At 37.5% G+C, this 17,095-nt stretch overlaps 1 protein-coding gene across 1 annotated transcript in view; it reads right to left on the bottom strand.

The window, feature by feature from the left end:
* The window catches only part of SUGCT (succinyl-CoA:glutarate-CoA transferase), a 996,774-nt gene that overhangs the window by 936,034 nt on the left and 43,645 nt on the right, over positions 1 to 17,095 (bottom strand). Inside the window, 1 exon segment of the mRNA XM_028526030.2 lies at positions 7,376 to 7,496. Within this exon segment, the coding sequence (XP_028381831.2) occupies positions 7,376 to 7,496 (121 nt within the window).

Below are 17,095 nucleotides of genomic sequence, written 5' to 3'. Positions count from 1 at the left end.
GTGGGTATTCTCAACACAAAGCAAAGACAAAAAGGAAATGTATAACTACAAGGTGATGGATATATTGAATGTCTTGGTTGTGGTGAAGTACTAGTACAATACTTCACAACATACACATATCATCAGGTTGCATACCTTAAATATATACAATTTTTTTATAATTTCTGCTTATGCTTGAGAATATTTTTTTAAAGGCTTTATTTTTTTAGAGAGGGAAGGGAGGGAGGGAAAGAGAGAGAGAGAGAGAGAGAGAAACATCAATGTGTGGTTGCTGGGGGCCGTGGCCTGCAACCCAAGCATGTGCCCCAGCTGGGAATCGAACCTGCGACACTTTGGATCGCAGTCCGCACTCAATTCACTGAGCTACGCCAGCCAGCGCAAATATATACAATTTTTGATTGTCACTATACCTAAAAACGCTGGAAACATTTTTTAAATAAAATCAATTCTCTGCGATGAAGAAAGAAATAGAAAGAAAGAAGAAAGAAGAGGAAGAAGCTGCCGCTGCCTAAGTTTTAAACCTCTCTGAAATTAAGTATCTGTGTCACTTTAGGTACTTTGGCTGTTCTGGACCTGTTTCCTTATCAGGAAAAAAAGCAGGTACTGTATGGGTGTTCTTCTAATGATTATTAGGAGGTTTGGACATAGAGAATCATAGAATTATGAGAGGTATTTTTTCAGACCACAGATACCTCTCCCCATCACCTCTCTATTCTACCCCATCCCTATCACTGAAAAACATATGATACCACATTCTCCTCTTAGCTGAAAATTTCTGAATTATATAATCTATCTCTCAGGCCCTTTGTCACACTAAGCTAACTTCTCAATGGAAATGCTCCAAGCCAGAAGGGAATGGCAAGGAATGTTCCAAGTAATGAAAAACAAAGGCCTACAAGGCTCTCAATTAAAATGGAAGACCAAATAGGAAGTTTCCCAGACCAAAGAAGACTAAAAGAATACACCTCCTCTGAAAAGGCCCTCTAAGAGATACTAAAGCGTCTACTTTAAGAAAAGGAGGGGACTTCTGGCAAGATGGAGGAATAGGTGGACGCACCGTACCTCCTCGCACAACCAAGAACAGAACAACAATAATTTACAACAATGATTTGCAGTCATAATATCAGAACTGTCAGAGGATTTATCTAAATGGAAGTTGGACAGCCAAGAAGTTGAAGCAGACCCGTACATCCAGACTGGTAGGGGACGACGAGCCGAGCGGGCACGGGGCTGGCTCGGGTCGGCTGCACGCATAGGTCGGGGGAAATTTGGCGCAAAATCGGCGCGACAGCCATCCGGGGCGCAAGAGCACAGCGGTGATCCCTGAGTATGCATGCAGCGGCTGGGGGAATCAGTGGGGTAGCAATTGTGGACCAGGGCAGGGCTCACGGCCCAGAAGCCCAGGGAAGTGTCTGACTCCAGGAGATCGGAAGGGTTGCCATTGATCCCTCCTGTCCCCGCTCCGCCCCTGCCCCCACATATAACATCACAATCTAGAAACTGGGGCGCCCAGCCCTGGTGAACACCTAAGGCTCCGCCCCCCACCGTAACAAGAGCGACCAGACCGTAGAAAAAAAAAAAGTAAATAAAATAATAGGAGAGACAGGGAAAGACATAAGACATGTTTCCAGCAGAACAGATCAGTCCCCCAGGACTCATCCTTTTGAGTGACCAAGAAATAGCCAATCTATCAGATGCACAGTTCAAAACACTGGTGATCAGGAAGCTCAGGGAATTGGTTGATTCTGGGTGCAAATTACATGAAAAAATGCAGGTTACCATAAAGGGGATGCAGGAAGATATACGGAGGAGAGCCAATAGTGAAAGGAAGGAATCTGAGTCTCAAAACAATACAGTGGACCAGAAGGAAGATAGAATCAACCAAGCAGGAAAGCATGATGAAATAAGAATTCAAAAAATCGAAGAAAAGCTTAAGACCATCGAGGACACCTTTAAACGTTCCAACATCCGAATTATAGGGGTACCAGAAGGGGAGGACCAACAAGTGGAAAAGTTATTTGAACAAATAATAAAGGAGAACTTCCCCAATCTGGCAAAGGGAACAGTCTTCCAAGAAATCCAAGGAGCTCACAGAGCCCCAGAGAAGTTGGACCCAAGAAGAAACACACCAAGGCACATCATAATTACATTAGCCAAAGTAAAAATGAAGGAGAGAATCCTAGAAGCAGCAAGAGATAAGGGGACAGTCACCTACAAAGGAGTTCCCATAAGACTGTCTGCTGATTTCTCCAAAGAGACCTTACAGGCAAGAAGGGGCTGGAAAGAAATATTCCAAGTCATGAAAGACAAGGATCTACATCCCAGATTGCTCTATCCAGCAAAGCTCTCATTTAGAATGGAAGAGAAGATAAAGTGCTTCTCAGATAAGGTCAAATTAAAGGAGTTCATCATCACCAAGCCCTTACTTTATGAAATGCTAAAGGGACTTATCTAAGAAAAGAAGATAAAGAAAAGACATGTAGAATAAAAGGACAGCAAACTCACAATTATTAACAACCACACCTAAAGCAAAACCAAAAGAAACTAAGTAAACAACTAGAATAGGAACAGAACCACAGAAATGGAGGGCACATGGGGGGCTAGCAGTAGGGGGGGGAGGAGGAGAGAGGAGGAAAAGGTATAGAGAATAAGTAGCATAGAATGTAGGTTGAAAATAGATAGGGGGAGGGCAAGAATAGTACAGGAAATGTAGAAGCTAAAGAACTCATAAGTATTACACATGGACATGAACTAAAGGGGGGGAACGTGGGTGGGAGAGGGGGTACAGAGTGGAGGGGAGTGAAGGGGGAAATGGGACAACTGTAATAGCATAATCAATAAAATATATTAAAAAAAAGAAAAGAAAAAATAAGAGAGAAAGAGAGGAACACAGGTACAAAAAAGTGGCAAGAATAAATACCTTTCAATAATAACCTTAAACATAAATGGATTAAATGTTCCAATTAAAAGATACAGAATAGCGGAATGGATAAGAAATCATGACCCACCCACATACTGCCAACAAGACACGCACCTCAGAACAAAAGACCTACACAGACTGAGAGTGAAGGGCTAGAAACAAATACTCCAAGCAAATGGCCAGGGGAAAAAAAACAGGGTAGCAATACTCATATCAGACAAAAAAGACTTCAAAACAAGGGCAACAGAAAAAGACCCAGAAGGTCACTTCATAATACTCAAAGAAAGAATACATCAAGAAGACATGCTGAATTTTTCAGACTATAAAACACACTCCCCCCACACCCGCAAATTTGGGAGGAATAATGGTTGTTAATGCTGCTGTTGAGTTCTGTTTACATTTACATTGGTGAAATATTATGTTAGTTCTGTTATTATACCATATATTTTGCTTCATAATTTTTTTTCTATTTTCCTCCTCTAAAACTTAGGTGTGTCTTATGGTCAAAAAAGTATGGCAAATATTGTAAATATATGTGCTCCAGACATAGTAGCACCCAAATACATAAAGAATATCAAGAAAGATATTGACAGCAACACAATTATAGTAAGAATTTTAACACCCCACTGTCAAAATGGATAGATCTTCCAAACTAGGTATCAACAAAGATATTGCAGCATTGAACAATGTCCTAGATCAATCAAACGGACTTAACTGATACATATAGAACCTTTCATCCCAAAGAAGCAAAATATACATTCTTTTAAAATGCACATGGAACATTTTCAAAGATAGGCCACATGGCAGGACACAAAACAAGGCACAAAAAATTCAAGAAAACTGAAATCATAACAAGCATTTTCTCTGACAAAAAGGGACTGAAACAAAAATCCAAGCTCAAGAAAAACACTCAAAAACACTCAAATTCATGGAGACTGAATACCATGCTATTAAACAATGAAACGGCAAGAATGAAATTAGGGAAGAAATCAAAAAGTTTCTGGAAACAAATGAAAATGAACTCACAAAAATCCAAAACTTATGGGACACAGTGAAGACAGTTCTCAGAAGTTCAGGACTATCTAAAAACAATAGAAACATTTCAAATAAACAATCTAACCCTACTCACACAAGAACTGGAGGAACAACAACAAAGAAAGGAAATAACCAAGATCAGAACAGAATTAAACACGATAGAAACTAAAAGCACAATTCTAACAATCAATAAATCCAGGAGCTGGTCCTTTGGAAAAATAAACAAAATCAACAAGCCTTTAAGCAAACTCATAAAGAAAAAAAGAGCGAGGATCCAAATAAACACAACTAGAAACGAAAGAGGAAAGATTACAACTGATAACACAGAAATACAAAGGATTGTAAGAAATTACCACGAAGAACTACATGCTGACAAATTTGAGAACCTAGGTGAAATGGACAAGTATCTAGAAAAATATAACATTACAAAAATGAATGAAGAAGAAGCAGAAAACCTGAACAGACCAATAACAGCCCATGAAACTGAAGTAGTAATAAAAAAACTCCCAACACACAAAAGCCCGGAACTGGACAGTTTCACAGAATTTTACAAACCATTTAAGGATGAACTAACTCCTATCCTTCAGAGATTATTCCAAAAAATCCAAGAAGATGGAAGACTCCTCAATTCTTTTTATGAAGCCAGCATCGTCCTAATTCCAAAAACCAGAAAAAGATATTAACAAAGAAAGAAAACGTCAAGCCAATATCACTGATGAACACAGACCTGAAAATCCTCAAAAAAATATTGGCAGACTGCATCCAGCAATACATTAAAAAGATCATAAACCATGATCAACTGGGATTCATCCCAGGGATGGAAGGATAGTATAACATTCACAAATCAATAAATGTAATACATCACATACACAAGAGGAAAGAAAAAAATCACATGATCATATCAATAGATGTGGAAAAGGGATTTGATAAGGTACAGCACCCATTTTTGATAAAAACATTTGGCAAAGTGAGAATAGAGGAGCATTCCTCAACATAATAAAGGCCATATACGAGACACCTACAGTCAACATCATACTCAATGGGCAAAAACTTAGAGCTTTCCCACTGAGATCAGGAACACGACAAGGATGCCAGTTTTCACCACTCCTATGCAACAAAGTATTGGAAGTCCTAGCTATTGCAACAATACAAGACAAAGAAATAAAGGGCATCCAAATTGGAAAGAGGAAACAAAACTTGTTGTTTGGAGATGACATGATAATGCACATAGAAATTCCAACAGACTCTGCCAAAAAACTGTTCAACCTAATAAGTGAATTTGGCAAAAGAGCGGCATACAAATATTCAGAAATCGAAGGCATTTGTGTACACAAACAATGAAATATCAGAAACAGAAATCAGGGAAAAAATCCCATTTGATACTGCAACAAGAAAAATAAAGTACCTAGAAATAAACCTGACCAAAGAGGTAAAACCCTGTACTCAGAAAACTATACAACACTGAAGAAAGAAATTAAGGAAAACACAAACAAATAGAAGCATATACCACACTAATGGATTGGAAGACTTAACATCATCAAAATATCCATACTACCCAAAGAAATTCAATGCAATACCTATGAAAGTACCAGTGACATATTTCACAAATACAGAACAAACATTTCAAAATTTATATGGAACCATAAATGACCCCAAATAGCTGCAGCAATTTTTGAGGAAGAAGAACACAGAAGAACAAAGATATCACAATATCTGACATCAAACTGTATTACTAGGCCACTGTAATCAAAACAGCCTGGTACTGGCATGAGAACAGACACATGGACCAATGAAACAGAACAGACAGCCTAGAAATAAACCCAAGTCTCTATGGTCAATTAATGTTTGACAAAGGGGAAAGAAGCATAAAATGAAGTAAAAATAGCCTCTTCAACAAATTGTGTTGAAGAGAACTGGACAGCTACATGCAAAAAAATGAAACTCGATCACCAACTTACACCATACACAAAAATAAATCCAAGGTGGATAGAAGACTTAAATATAACTCACGACACCATAACAGTCCTAGAGGAAAACATTGGCAGGAAAATCTCAGACATTCCAAGCAGCAACATCTTCATGGATATGTCCCCTAAAATAAGGGACATAAAGGAAAGAATAAACAAATGGGACCTCATCAAATTAAAAAGCTTCTGCATGGCTAAAGAAAACAGCGTTAAAATGAAAACAGAACCAACTACATGGGAAAACGTATTTGCCAATGATACCTCAGACAAGGGTTTGATCTCCAGAATATATAAAGAACTCACGCAACTCTACTTTTTTGGGAAGACAAAAAACCCAATTAAAAAATGGGCAAAAGACTTGAACAGACACTTCTCCAAGGAAGACATACAGAGGGCCCAGAGACATGTGAAAAGAAGCTCAGCATCACTAGCCATCAGAGAGATGGAAGTTAAAACCACAATGAGATATCACTTCATACTGGTCAGAATGATCATCATAAACAAATCAACAAACAAGCATTGGAGAGGATGTGGAGAAAAAAGAATCCTACTGCACTGTTGGTGGGAATGCAGACTGGTGCAGCCACTGTGGAAACCAGTATGGGATTCCTCAGAAAACTAGAAATGGAATGCCTTTTGACCCAGCAATTCCACTGTTGGGATTATATCCCAGGAACCCTGAAATGCCAATCCAAAAGAACCTATGTACCCCAATGTTCATAGCAGCACAATTTACAATAGCCAAGTGCTGGAAGCAACCTATGTGCCCATCAGGAAATGCACAGATCAAAAAACTATGCTATATTTACATGGAGGAATGCTATGCAGCACAAAGAAAGAAGGAGCCCCCACCCTTTGCAACAGCATGCATGGAACTGGAGAGCATTATGCTAAGTGAAATAAGCCAGGAGGTGAGGGACAAATACCATACTATCTCACCTTTTACTGGAACCTAATCAACAAAACAAACAAGCAACCAAAATATAAACAGAGACACTGAAATTAAGAACTGACAGTAACCACAGGGGAGGTGTTGTCAGGAACATGTACAAAGGACACATGGACAAAGCCAAAGGGGGTAGGATTAAGAGTGGGAAGTGGGGATGGCTGGCGTGGGGGAGGAGTGGTGGGGAGAAAATGGAGATAACTGTACTTGAACAACAATCAAAAAAATAAGAAAAAAGAAAGAAGAAATGACTGAAATAACAAATAGAAAAATTAGCAAAAAAATATATAGACAATTCACAGAAATATAAATTCCCAATAACACATGAAAAATGTTTATTCAGGTTAATGTTTAAAGGTTAATTTTCAGCAACCTAAAATGTCTGGGAGGGGAAGAAGAGCAAAATTGCTTCAAGGAAACCAGCACTAGTAAGAGGGTTCTTATAGAAACAAAGAAAAACAGATATTTGAAAATCTATTCAGTGACAAAGGTCTGGTACTGAAATACCTGTGATAGAACAATAGATGATATGAGGAGCAATCTTGTCTATATCTTCATATCCAAGGCCCATTGCAGACAGTTTGCCAGGAACATAGTTTTCCACGAATACATCACAAACAGCTGCAAGCTGAAGGGAGAGTTGAATATGAATAACACTTCTTCAAAAACTGCTAGATATTCAATAAATCCCCACATTGTAAAATTCTAATTTCAGTAAATAAAATTGATCCTCATCTTGTAATAGTACTGAAAATCACAGAAAAAGTAGAATTACAAAGGAGCGTTAGATAAACATAAGAATCTGGTCAACCCCTGGAAGTATTATTGCCAATAAAATAATGGCTATTAAAATTTTCAGTAGGTACTATGATATTAAGTGGATTCTGCTTATGTTAAATGTAAAAAATACCTAGGCTACATGGTCCAAATATATTTTCAACAGTTTAGATAGAAAAGTTAGAGATGAGACCCAAGGTAGCAGAGGAGTAAGTGGAAGCTACACTAACCTCCTCCCAAGACCAAACTCTAATTACAACTAAATTATAGAAAACTCATGCTGAATAACCAACTGAACACTAGCTGGAGAGAATCCTTATAACCACAGACAGACCGAAGAAGCCACAACACCAAAATATGACTATCAGGGAGCAAAGAGGAGGTGCAAGAGGGCTGGCTGAGCTCCCATGAATGGCAGCCATAGTCCTGAGGGATGTTCCATCAGCCAGGGGGTTCCCTGGATGAAAAGTGTGTGGTCTAAACCTCCAGCTGGGTTCCCCAGTCTATAGCACCAGAACTGGGGGAAGAACCAAACTAATTATGGCTGTGAAAAGCAGCAGGGTCTCTGTCCATGAAAAAGAAACAGGTGAAGATGCACAGAGCCTCTTAAAGGGCCAACATACAAAATTCCATTTGTAGCCACTCACCCTGGGCTCCAGCAGAGGGAGGGCAAAGTAGAGTCATATGAAGAGCGTCTGGGGCTGGTGGCTCTGGGAAAACTGAAGGAACAGCCACTAAGATCCCTCTGCTGAGTCATTCCCCATACTGCATGATCCAGTTTTCTCAGACAAAGCACTCCCCTCCAAGGGACATCTGCCTGAGAAAAGCAATAGCCCCACCCACAGAAATTACTCTGCGTCACCCAGTGGTACTTAAGCCCTGCTGAAGAAGTACATCTGAAGACTTTCACTCTTTAAGTCTAACAGAAAGACTGCAAGCAGAGGAAAATCTCCGGAAAATCAGATACTTTAGCTAACCCTCCCCTGGGCCCAGTGCTAATTAAAGTTGGCCTTGTACACAGTCTAGTTCTTTTTATACACAAACAGGCACATCAGATAGAGCCACATGCTTTAAATCACTGAAAGTTCAAACTGGTTGCCCAGGGCCAGTCACAGGCTGTGTTTGACATATATCTGAATCACAGTCTTTGTAGAACTACCTAATAAATAGAAACAAACACAAAAGGGCAACTAAAATACGAAGACAAATAAACAACCCCAAAATGGAAAAACAAGAGAATTCTAAACAAGAAGAACTAGATAAAAAGTAGGCAAGCAATTTCTGGATACAGAGTTCAGAAGAATGATTAGATTATTAGCATACTCAACAGCATGAAAAAAGACACAGAAACCATAAAAAAAGGACCAGTCAAAAATAAATAATGAAAGATTTGAAATAAATAATGAACTGGAAAGAATACACACTGGGTCAGATGAAGGAGAGGATTGGATCAATGCTTTGGAAGACAAGGTAAACACACACACACACACACACACACACACACACAGAGCACCAAAAGAAAAAAAAATTTTAAAAATTAGTACAGCTTATGAAACCTTTGGGACAACATGAAGAGTAACAACATTCACATCATGGGAATACCAGAAGGAGAAGGGAGTGAGCAAGGGATTGAGAACCTATTTGAGGAAATAATAACTGAAAACTTCCCTAATCTGGTAAAGGAAACGGATACATAAGTTAAGGAAACTCAGAGAGTTCCAAGCAAGTTGGACCCAAAGAGGCCTACAATAAGACACGTTATAATCAAAATGGCAAGGCTTAAAGACAAAGAGAGAATCTTAAAAGTTGCAAGAGAAAAAGCAGGTAGTTACATAAAAGGGATCACCAATCAGACTGTCATCTAACTACTCAACAGAAACATTTCAGACCAGTAGGGAGTGGCATGAAATATTCAAAATGATGAAAAACAAGGACATACAACCAAAGCTACTGTATCCAGTAAGGCAATCATTTAAAATTGAAGGAGAAATAAGGGGCTTCCCAGGCAAGAAAAAGCTAAAGGAGTTTGTTAACACCAAACCAGTACTGCAGCAATTGTTAAAGGACTTGCTTTAAGAAGAAAAAGAAGAGAAAGAAAAAAAATAGAGGAAAACAGTCTAACAATAAAATGGCATAAATATGTATCTATCAATAATCATCTTAAATGTAAATGGCTTAACTGCCCCAACCAACAGACATAGGGTAGCTGAAAGGATAAGAAAACAAGACCTATATATATACTGCTTCCAAGAAACCAACCACAGATCAAAAGATACACACAGAGTAAAAGTAAAGACATAGAAAAGATATTTCATGGAAATTGAAGGGAAAAAAGCTAGAGTAGTAGCAATACTTGTATCCAACAAAATAGACACAAAGACATGGAAGCCAAATAACATGTTATTAAACAATGCATGGGTCAACAACAAGATAAGAAATCAGTCAAAAGATACCATGAAGCAAATGAAAGTGAGAACATGACAATCCAAAATCTGTGGGACATTGGGAAAGCAATTCAAAAAGGGAAATTCATAGCACCACTGACCTCTCTAAAAAAAAAAAAAAAAAAAAAGACAGAAAGAAAAGAAAAGGCACAAATAATCTAACTTCACACTTAAAGGAACTTGAAACAGAACAACAAACACCTAAAGGAAGTAGAAAAGGGAGGATAATAAAAATCAGAGCAGAAATAAACAAAATAGTCTAAAAACTGGTACAAAATATCAATGAATCCAATAGCTGCTTTTTTTAAAGATAAATAAGATTAACAAAACTTTAACCAGACTCATTAAAAAAAATAAGGGAGAAGACCCAAATAAATAAAATCAGAAATGAAAGAGAAGTAACAATTGACCAAGGGAATTCAAAGGATTGTAAGAAAATTTTACGAACAACTATATTCCAACAAACTGGATAACCTGGGTGAAATGGATAAATTCCTAGAAACATACTATCTTCCAACACTAAATCAGGAAGAATCAGACAGATTGCACCTAGTAAGTTGAAGCAGTAATCCAAAAACTACCAAGCAAAAGCCCTGAACTGGATGGCTTCACAGGAAAGTTTTACCCAACATTTCGAGAAGAACTAACACCTCTCCTTCTCACACAACTTCAAAAATTTCAGAGGAGTGACAGCTCCAAGCTCATTTTACATGGCCAGCATATTCCTAATTCCAAAAATCAAATAAAGATACTATAAAAAAGAAAATTATAGGCATATATCCCTCATGAACATAGATACTAAAATCCTCAACAAAATATTAGCAAACTAGATACAGCAATTTATCAAAAAGATCATACACCATGACCAAATGGGATTTATTCTCGGAATACAAGGTTGGTACAATATTTGCAAATCAATAAATGTGATTCACCACATAAACAAATGAAGGATAAAAACCACATGATCATATCAGTAGAGGCAGAGGAAGTATTTGATTAAATCCACCAACTATTTATGATAAAAACTCTCAGCAAAGTAGGAAAGAGGGAATATAACTAAACATAGTGAAGGCCATGTATGACAAACCCACTGCCTGCATCACACTCAATGGTCAAAAACTACAAGTGTTCCCCTTAAGATCTGAAACAAGACCACGATGTCCGCTTTCACCTCTCTTAATCAACATTATACTGGAAGTCCTAACCACAGCAATCAGGCAAAAAGAAGAATTAAAAGGCATCCTAATTGGAAAGGAAGAAGCAAAATTATCTTTACTTGTATATGACATGATACTGTACAGAGAGAACTCCAATTATTCCACCAAGAAACTACTGGAATTGATAAGTGATTCAGCAAAGAGCAGGATACAAAATTAAGATCCAGGTATCAGTTGCACTTTTATATGTCAATAACAAACTAACAGAAAGGGAAATTAAGAAAAAATTCTATTCCCAATTGCTTCAAAAAGAGCCTTCAAAAAAATAGCTAGGAATAAACCTAACCAAGGATGTTAAAGACCTGCACTTAGAAAATTATTAAACAATGAAGAAAGAAATTGAAGAGGACACAAATAACTGTTAATGGATAGGAACACATACTCTGTTAATGGATAAGAAAAAGTAACATCATTAAAATGTTCGTACTACCCAAAGCATTCTGTAAGTTCAACACAATTCCTATCAAGATTCCAATGATGTACTGAATTTGGTCATGTATGATGCACTCCCATGTATAATGTGCAGCCACATCTTGTGCACATTATACATGGGACTATTATACTCATTATTATACCCATGATATGTAACCATTATACCCATGTATAATGTGCATCCTTATTTTTCCCTCAAAAATGTGAACAAAAAAAGGTGTGCATTATACATGGCAGAACACAGTAAGTATTTCATAGAACTAGGAAAATATTTCAAAAATTTATATGGAACAACAAAGACCCCACACAGCAACAGTGATCCTGAGAAAGAACAAAGAGGAATCATGCTACCTAATATCAAACTATACTATAAGGTCATAGTAATCAAAACAGCATGGTACTAACATAAAAACAGATACATAGGTCAATGGAACAGAACACAGAGCCCAGAAATAAACCCACATCTGTATCAGCAATTAATATTTGACAGAGGAAGCAAGCACATACAATGGGCTAAACATTCAATAAATGGTGTTGGGAAAATTGGACAGATATATGCAGAAAAGTGAAACTAGAACTCGTTCTTATCCCACACACAAGTATAAATTCAAAATGGATTAAAGACTTAAATGTTAGATCTGTAACCATAAAAATTGTAGAAGAAAACGATGGCAACAAAATCTTGAACAATGCTCATAGCAATGTTTTATCAGATATATCTCCCCAGACAAGGATAACAAATATATATATATATATATATATATATATATATATATACACAAATGGGACTACATCAAACTAAAATGTTTTTGCACAGCAGGAAAATCATCAACAAAATAAAAAGACAACCCACAGGCCCTGGCTGGCATAGCTCAGTGGATTGAGCGTGGGCTGCAAACTGAAGTGTCGCAGGTTCGATTCCCAGCCAGGATACATTCCTGATTTGCAGGCCATAACCCCCAGCAACCACACATTGATGTTTCTCTCTCTATATATATATATCCCTCCCTTCTCTCTCTAAAAATAAATAAGTAAAAACTTTAAAAAAAATAGTTTTATAAAAAAAAAAGACAACCCATAGATTGAGGGAACATATCCATCAATACATCTGATAAGAGGTTAATAGCCAAAATTTATAAAGAACTTACAAAATTCACCAAAAAACAAACAACCCACCCAATTAAAAAATGGGCAAAGAACCAATAGACACTTCTCCAAAGACAACATACAGATGGCCAAGAGATGTATGAAAAAGTGCTCAGTTTCACTAACATCAGAGAATTGCAAATTAAAACCACAATGAGATATCATCTCACACCTGTCAGAATGGCTATCATCAATAAATCAACAGACAGCAAGTGCTGGCGAGGATGTGGAGAAAGGGGAACCCTTCTGAGCTGTTGGTGGAAATGCATGTTGGTACAGCCACTGTGGAAAGCAGTATAGAGATATACCAAAAAATTCAAAATGGATTTACCTTTAGACCCAGCTATCCCACTTCTAGAAATATATCTGAAGGAACCCAAAACACTAATTTGAAAGAACATAAGCACCCCTGTGCTCAATGCAGTGTTATTTACAATCACCAAGATACTGAAGCAGCCCAAGTGTCCATCAGTAGACAAGTGGATAAAACAACTATGGGACACTTATACAATGGAATCATACTGAACCATAAACAAGAAGAAAGTTTACCATTTTAACAGTATAGATGGACCTAGAGAATATTATGTTAAGTTACATAAGCCAGTCAGAGAAAGACAAATACCATATGATTTCATTCGTATGTGGAATATAATGAACAAACTGAACTAATAAGCAAAATAGAGACAGACACATAGAGAGAGTAAAATGACAGCTAAGGCTGGCAGGGGAGTTTAGGGGGTGGAGGCATTGAGCAAAAAGGAAAAAGAAAAAGAACTCACAGACATGTGCAACAGTGTGGTTATTGAGGGGGAGGGAGATGTAAGGGGACTAAATGGTAACAAGAAAAATACAATAAAATTTTTATTTAAGAATAAAAGAGAAATTAGAAGTATAGAAATACATAAAAAACATCTTTTAAACCCTTTACAAAAAAACTAAGTACAATGTCTTTACTACTTCTCCATCCTTATTAATGTGATATTCCTCATTACAACATGCACATACAGGCAGTTAGTTCATTTCAACATGATTCTCAAACATTCTCATACTTTTCAGATGCTTTCTTTCCAAAGTGTGTTGAATATATTTAATGAATCATGTTTTTAAAACGCTATTAAACTGTAACCCAGTGAATCAATAACTATCTGAAACAAAACATACATTTTGATTTCCAGATCATTGCTATAGAAATTAGAGGGCAATTAACCATTACACACCTTTAGTGTAAAATTCTTTTCGAAATTTCAATTGTGATTACATATTTTTTAAAGTTATGGAAATTATTCTACATCACCCAGAGAAATTCATTACAGTAATTCTTTTTTTTAATTGATTTATTTTAGAAAGAGAGGATGGGGAGAGAGAGAGAGAGAAACATCATTTTGTTGTTCCACTTATTTATGCATTCATTGGTTGATTCTTGTATGTAGCCTGACTGAGGATCAAACCTGCAACCTTGGTGTATCAGGATGATGCACTAACCAACTGAACTAGTCCTCTAGTGCTACAGTAACTTTTGAACAGATCCAAGTACCTGATAACTATTCAACAGATGTATTTAACTGCCACAGATTTAGATACATTCATACACACACACACAACTAATGTTATAGAAGGAGACTTGAGGTCATGGGTGGGCAAACTTTTTCCACAAAAATCAAATAGTAAATATTTTAGCCACTGCAAGTCACAAACATTTCCTGTCACATGTTCTTCTTTGTTTTTCTTTAACAATCTTTAAAAATGTAAAATCCATTCTTAGTCCATGAGCCTTCAAAAGCAAACCTAATTTGGTACACGTAGTTTGCAAACCTCTGCTGTACATGGAAAAAGTTAAACTAATATATACTTTAGATGAAAACACATAAATAAATTCAGTGTTTGTCTATTATTGTATCACCAAATTTGGACTATGTGTATGGAATTGCCTGACTTAGCCAAATTTGGGGAAGGGAGGATCTTAGAACACATCTCAAGGAAATAAGCTGTCATCCTCCAGAGCTCCTGCAACAGAGGTACCAGAAGCCCAGGTGACCACCTGCAGGAAAGGAAGGATAAATATATTAAGGTAGAAAGGTTAAGTACATATCCCAATTTAAGCCATACGGCATCCTTTCCAAATTTTCAGGGCCCAAATAACATTTAACCTGTTTCTCCTGCAGCAACCTCCATTCAGCATGCTCCAAGGAGGAATCCCAATAAATATGCACTTATTTATTGTTAATTTTTCCACCAAGTATTGTTTGGGGGTTTGCAGGAAGGGCACATGTTAGCATTAAATAAAACACAAAACTACAGTTATATATCAATTTATTCCACGAATTTCTCTCAGTCTCTATTTACTACTCACAAGGCACTCCTGTGGGGACTAAAGCAAACAAATTACATCAAACACATCTAGGCTTCTACACTAATCATCTCTCACTGCACAAATTCTGCATGATATATGATATAGTACCTTATGCAAACAGCACCTAATAAATTATTTTAATTAAAAAACCCCTGTATCACTTCCTCAAGAAGTTGAATATAGAATTACCATATGACCCAACAATGCCACTCATAGGTATACATCCAAAAGAATTGAAAACAGGGACTAAAACAGATACTTGTTTGAAAATGTTCACAGCTGCATTATTCACAATAGTCAAAAGGTAGCAACAACCCCTGTCCAGCAAGGGACAAATGTGTCCATAAAGTAGGATATTGTTCAGACATAAAAAGAAGTTCTGATACATGCTACATCATGAATGAACCTTGAAAACATTATGCTAAGTGAAATTACCCAGACAAGAAACTACAAATATTGTAGGATTTCACTTACCTGAAATATCCAGAGTAAGCAAATTTATAAACAAAAAGTAGATAAGAGATTATCAGGGTCTGGGAGGAGAGGGAATTGCAGTTATTACTTAATGTACAGTTTCTGTATGGGGTGAAGAAATATATTAGACATAGAGAGCAGGGGCGGTTATCATTGAAAGGAATTAATGCCACTGAAATGTGAACTTGAAATTATTGAAATAGAGATATTATTATTTGTGTGTGTGTGTGTGTGTGTGTGTGTGTGTGTGTGTAACCACAATTAAAACAAATTTTTAACTAAGTACTGTATTGGTATTTTTACACTTCTATGGAATCCTAAATCACATCTCAATCCACATAAAGTATCCAGATGGAGCATAAATTCACTATTTCAATAAAACAAAAATATAAATATGAGTAACTTATGCTAATAGAAAAGTATTCAAAATATTGTAATAAACAAAAAAATCAGATTGAAAATAATTTACATGGTATTATTTCATGTTTTGGGGAAAAAAACTGGTACACAGATGTTACCAGAAGACCATCTGCCAAGAGCACTAGGGGAGTCTCCTCCATTGGCCAAGATGGTGGCAGATTCTTAAACTGAGTGCATGGAAAGCTAGAAGTATCAGTGGATAGGGCATGAGAACAAAAAGCTAGCAAGATAACTGTATTCAGGAAAAAGCCTTCCCCCACCTTCTGGTACCAGATTGGCGGTTTTAGACCAGTGGAAGTCAGACAAATACACCACAGAAGTCAAATTGCCAAGGGGCAGGCACTGGACCAAAGAGAGCTGTCAGTCTAGCCTAAGGAAAGAAGGGATTGGTTGTAGGCAGACCCACCAGAGGCGCACAAAAGTCTAGAAAACTGACTGATCATTTTGAGAAACCACTTTGTCCATCCTACACCTATGCTAACATAATCTCAGGAGAACAAAAAAACACTCCAGCATGTGATTCACTTCCTCGTGACCTGCACTCATATAGTGCACTGGCCTGTTCTCTCAGGCTCTCTTAGCTACCTGATGATGCAGTCTCCCATGAGTTCACACACTCTGTCCCCCAGGTGCATATGACCATGAGGCCCTGGCAACCACATGGCCTATGGCCATGCAGGCTCCACAGGGAAGCTCCAGGAGGCAGCCTGAAATGGACAGCAACTGGGAACAAGCTAAGCTACTGGATGGGGATTCAGAGTGTCTCGCAGCCGCCTGTAGGTTCCAAAGGACTATACTTTACATTGGAGCAGGAACTCTAGACATTGGTTTTTGTCTTGGTCTTGATGAGGAGATGGGCTTTGAGATAGGAGTACACCATTCTCCCAGATCACCCAACACCTGAATATAACCTCTCTCCTTTTGCACCATAATCTGCCTCATGAGCTTGGCTTTCGTGGCAACAAGC

This window comes from Phyllostomus discolor, chromosome 10, assembly GCF_004126475.2.
Source record: "Phyllostomus discolor isolate MPI-MPIP mPhyDis1 chromosome 10, mPhyDis1.pri.v3, whole genome shotgun sequence".
Classification (NCBI taxonomy): domain Eukaryota; kingdom Metazoa; phylum Chordata; class Mammalia; order Chiroptera; family Phyllostomidae; genus Phyllostomus; species Phyllostomus discolor.
This window is presented reverse-complemented; position numbering and strand designations above follow the sequence as displayed.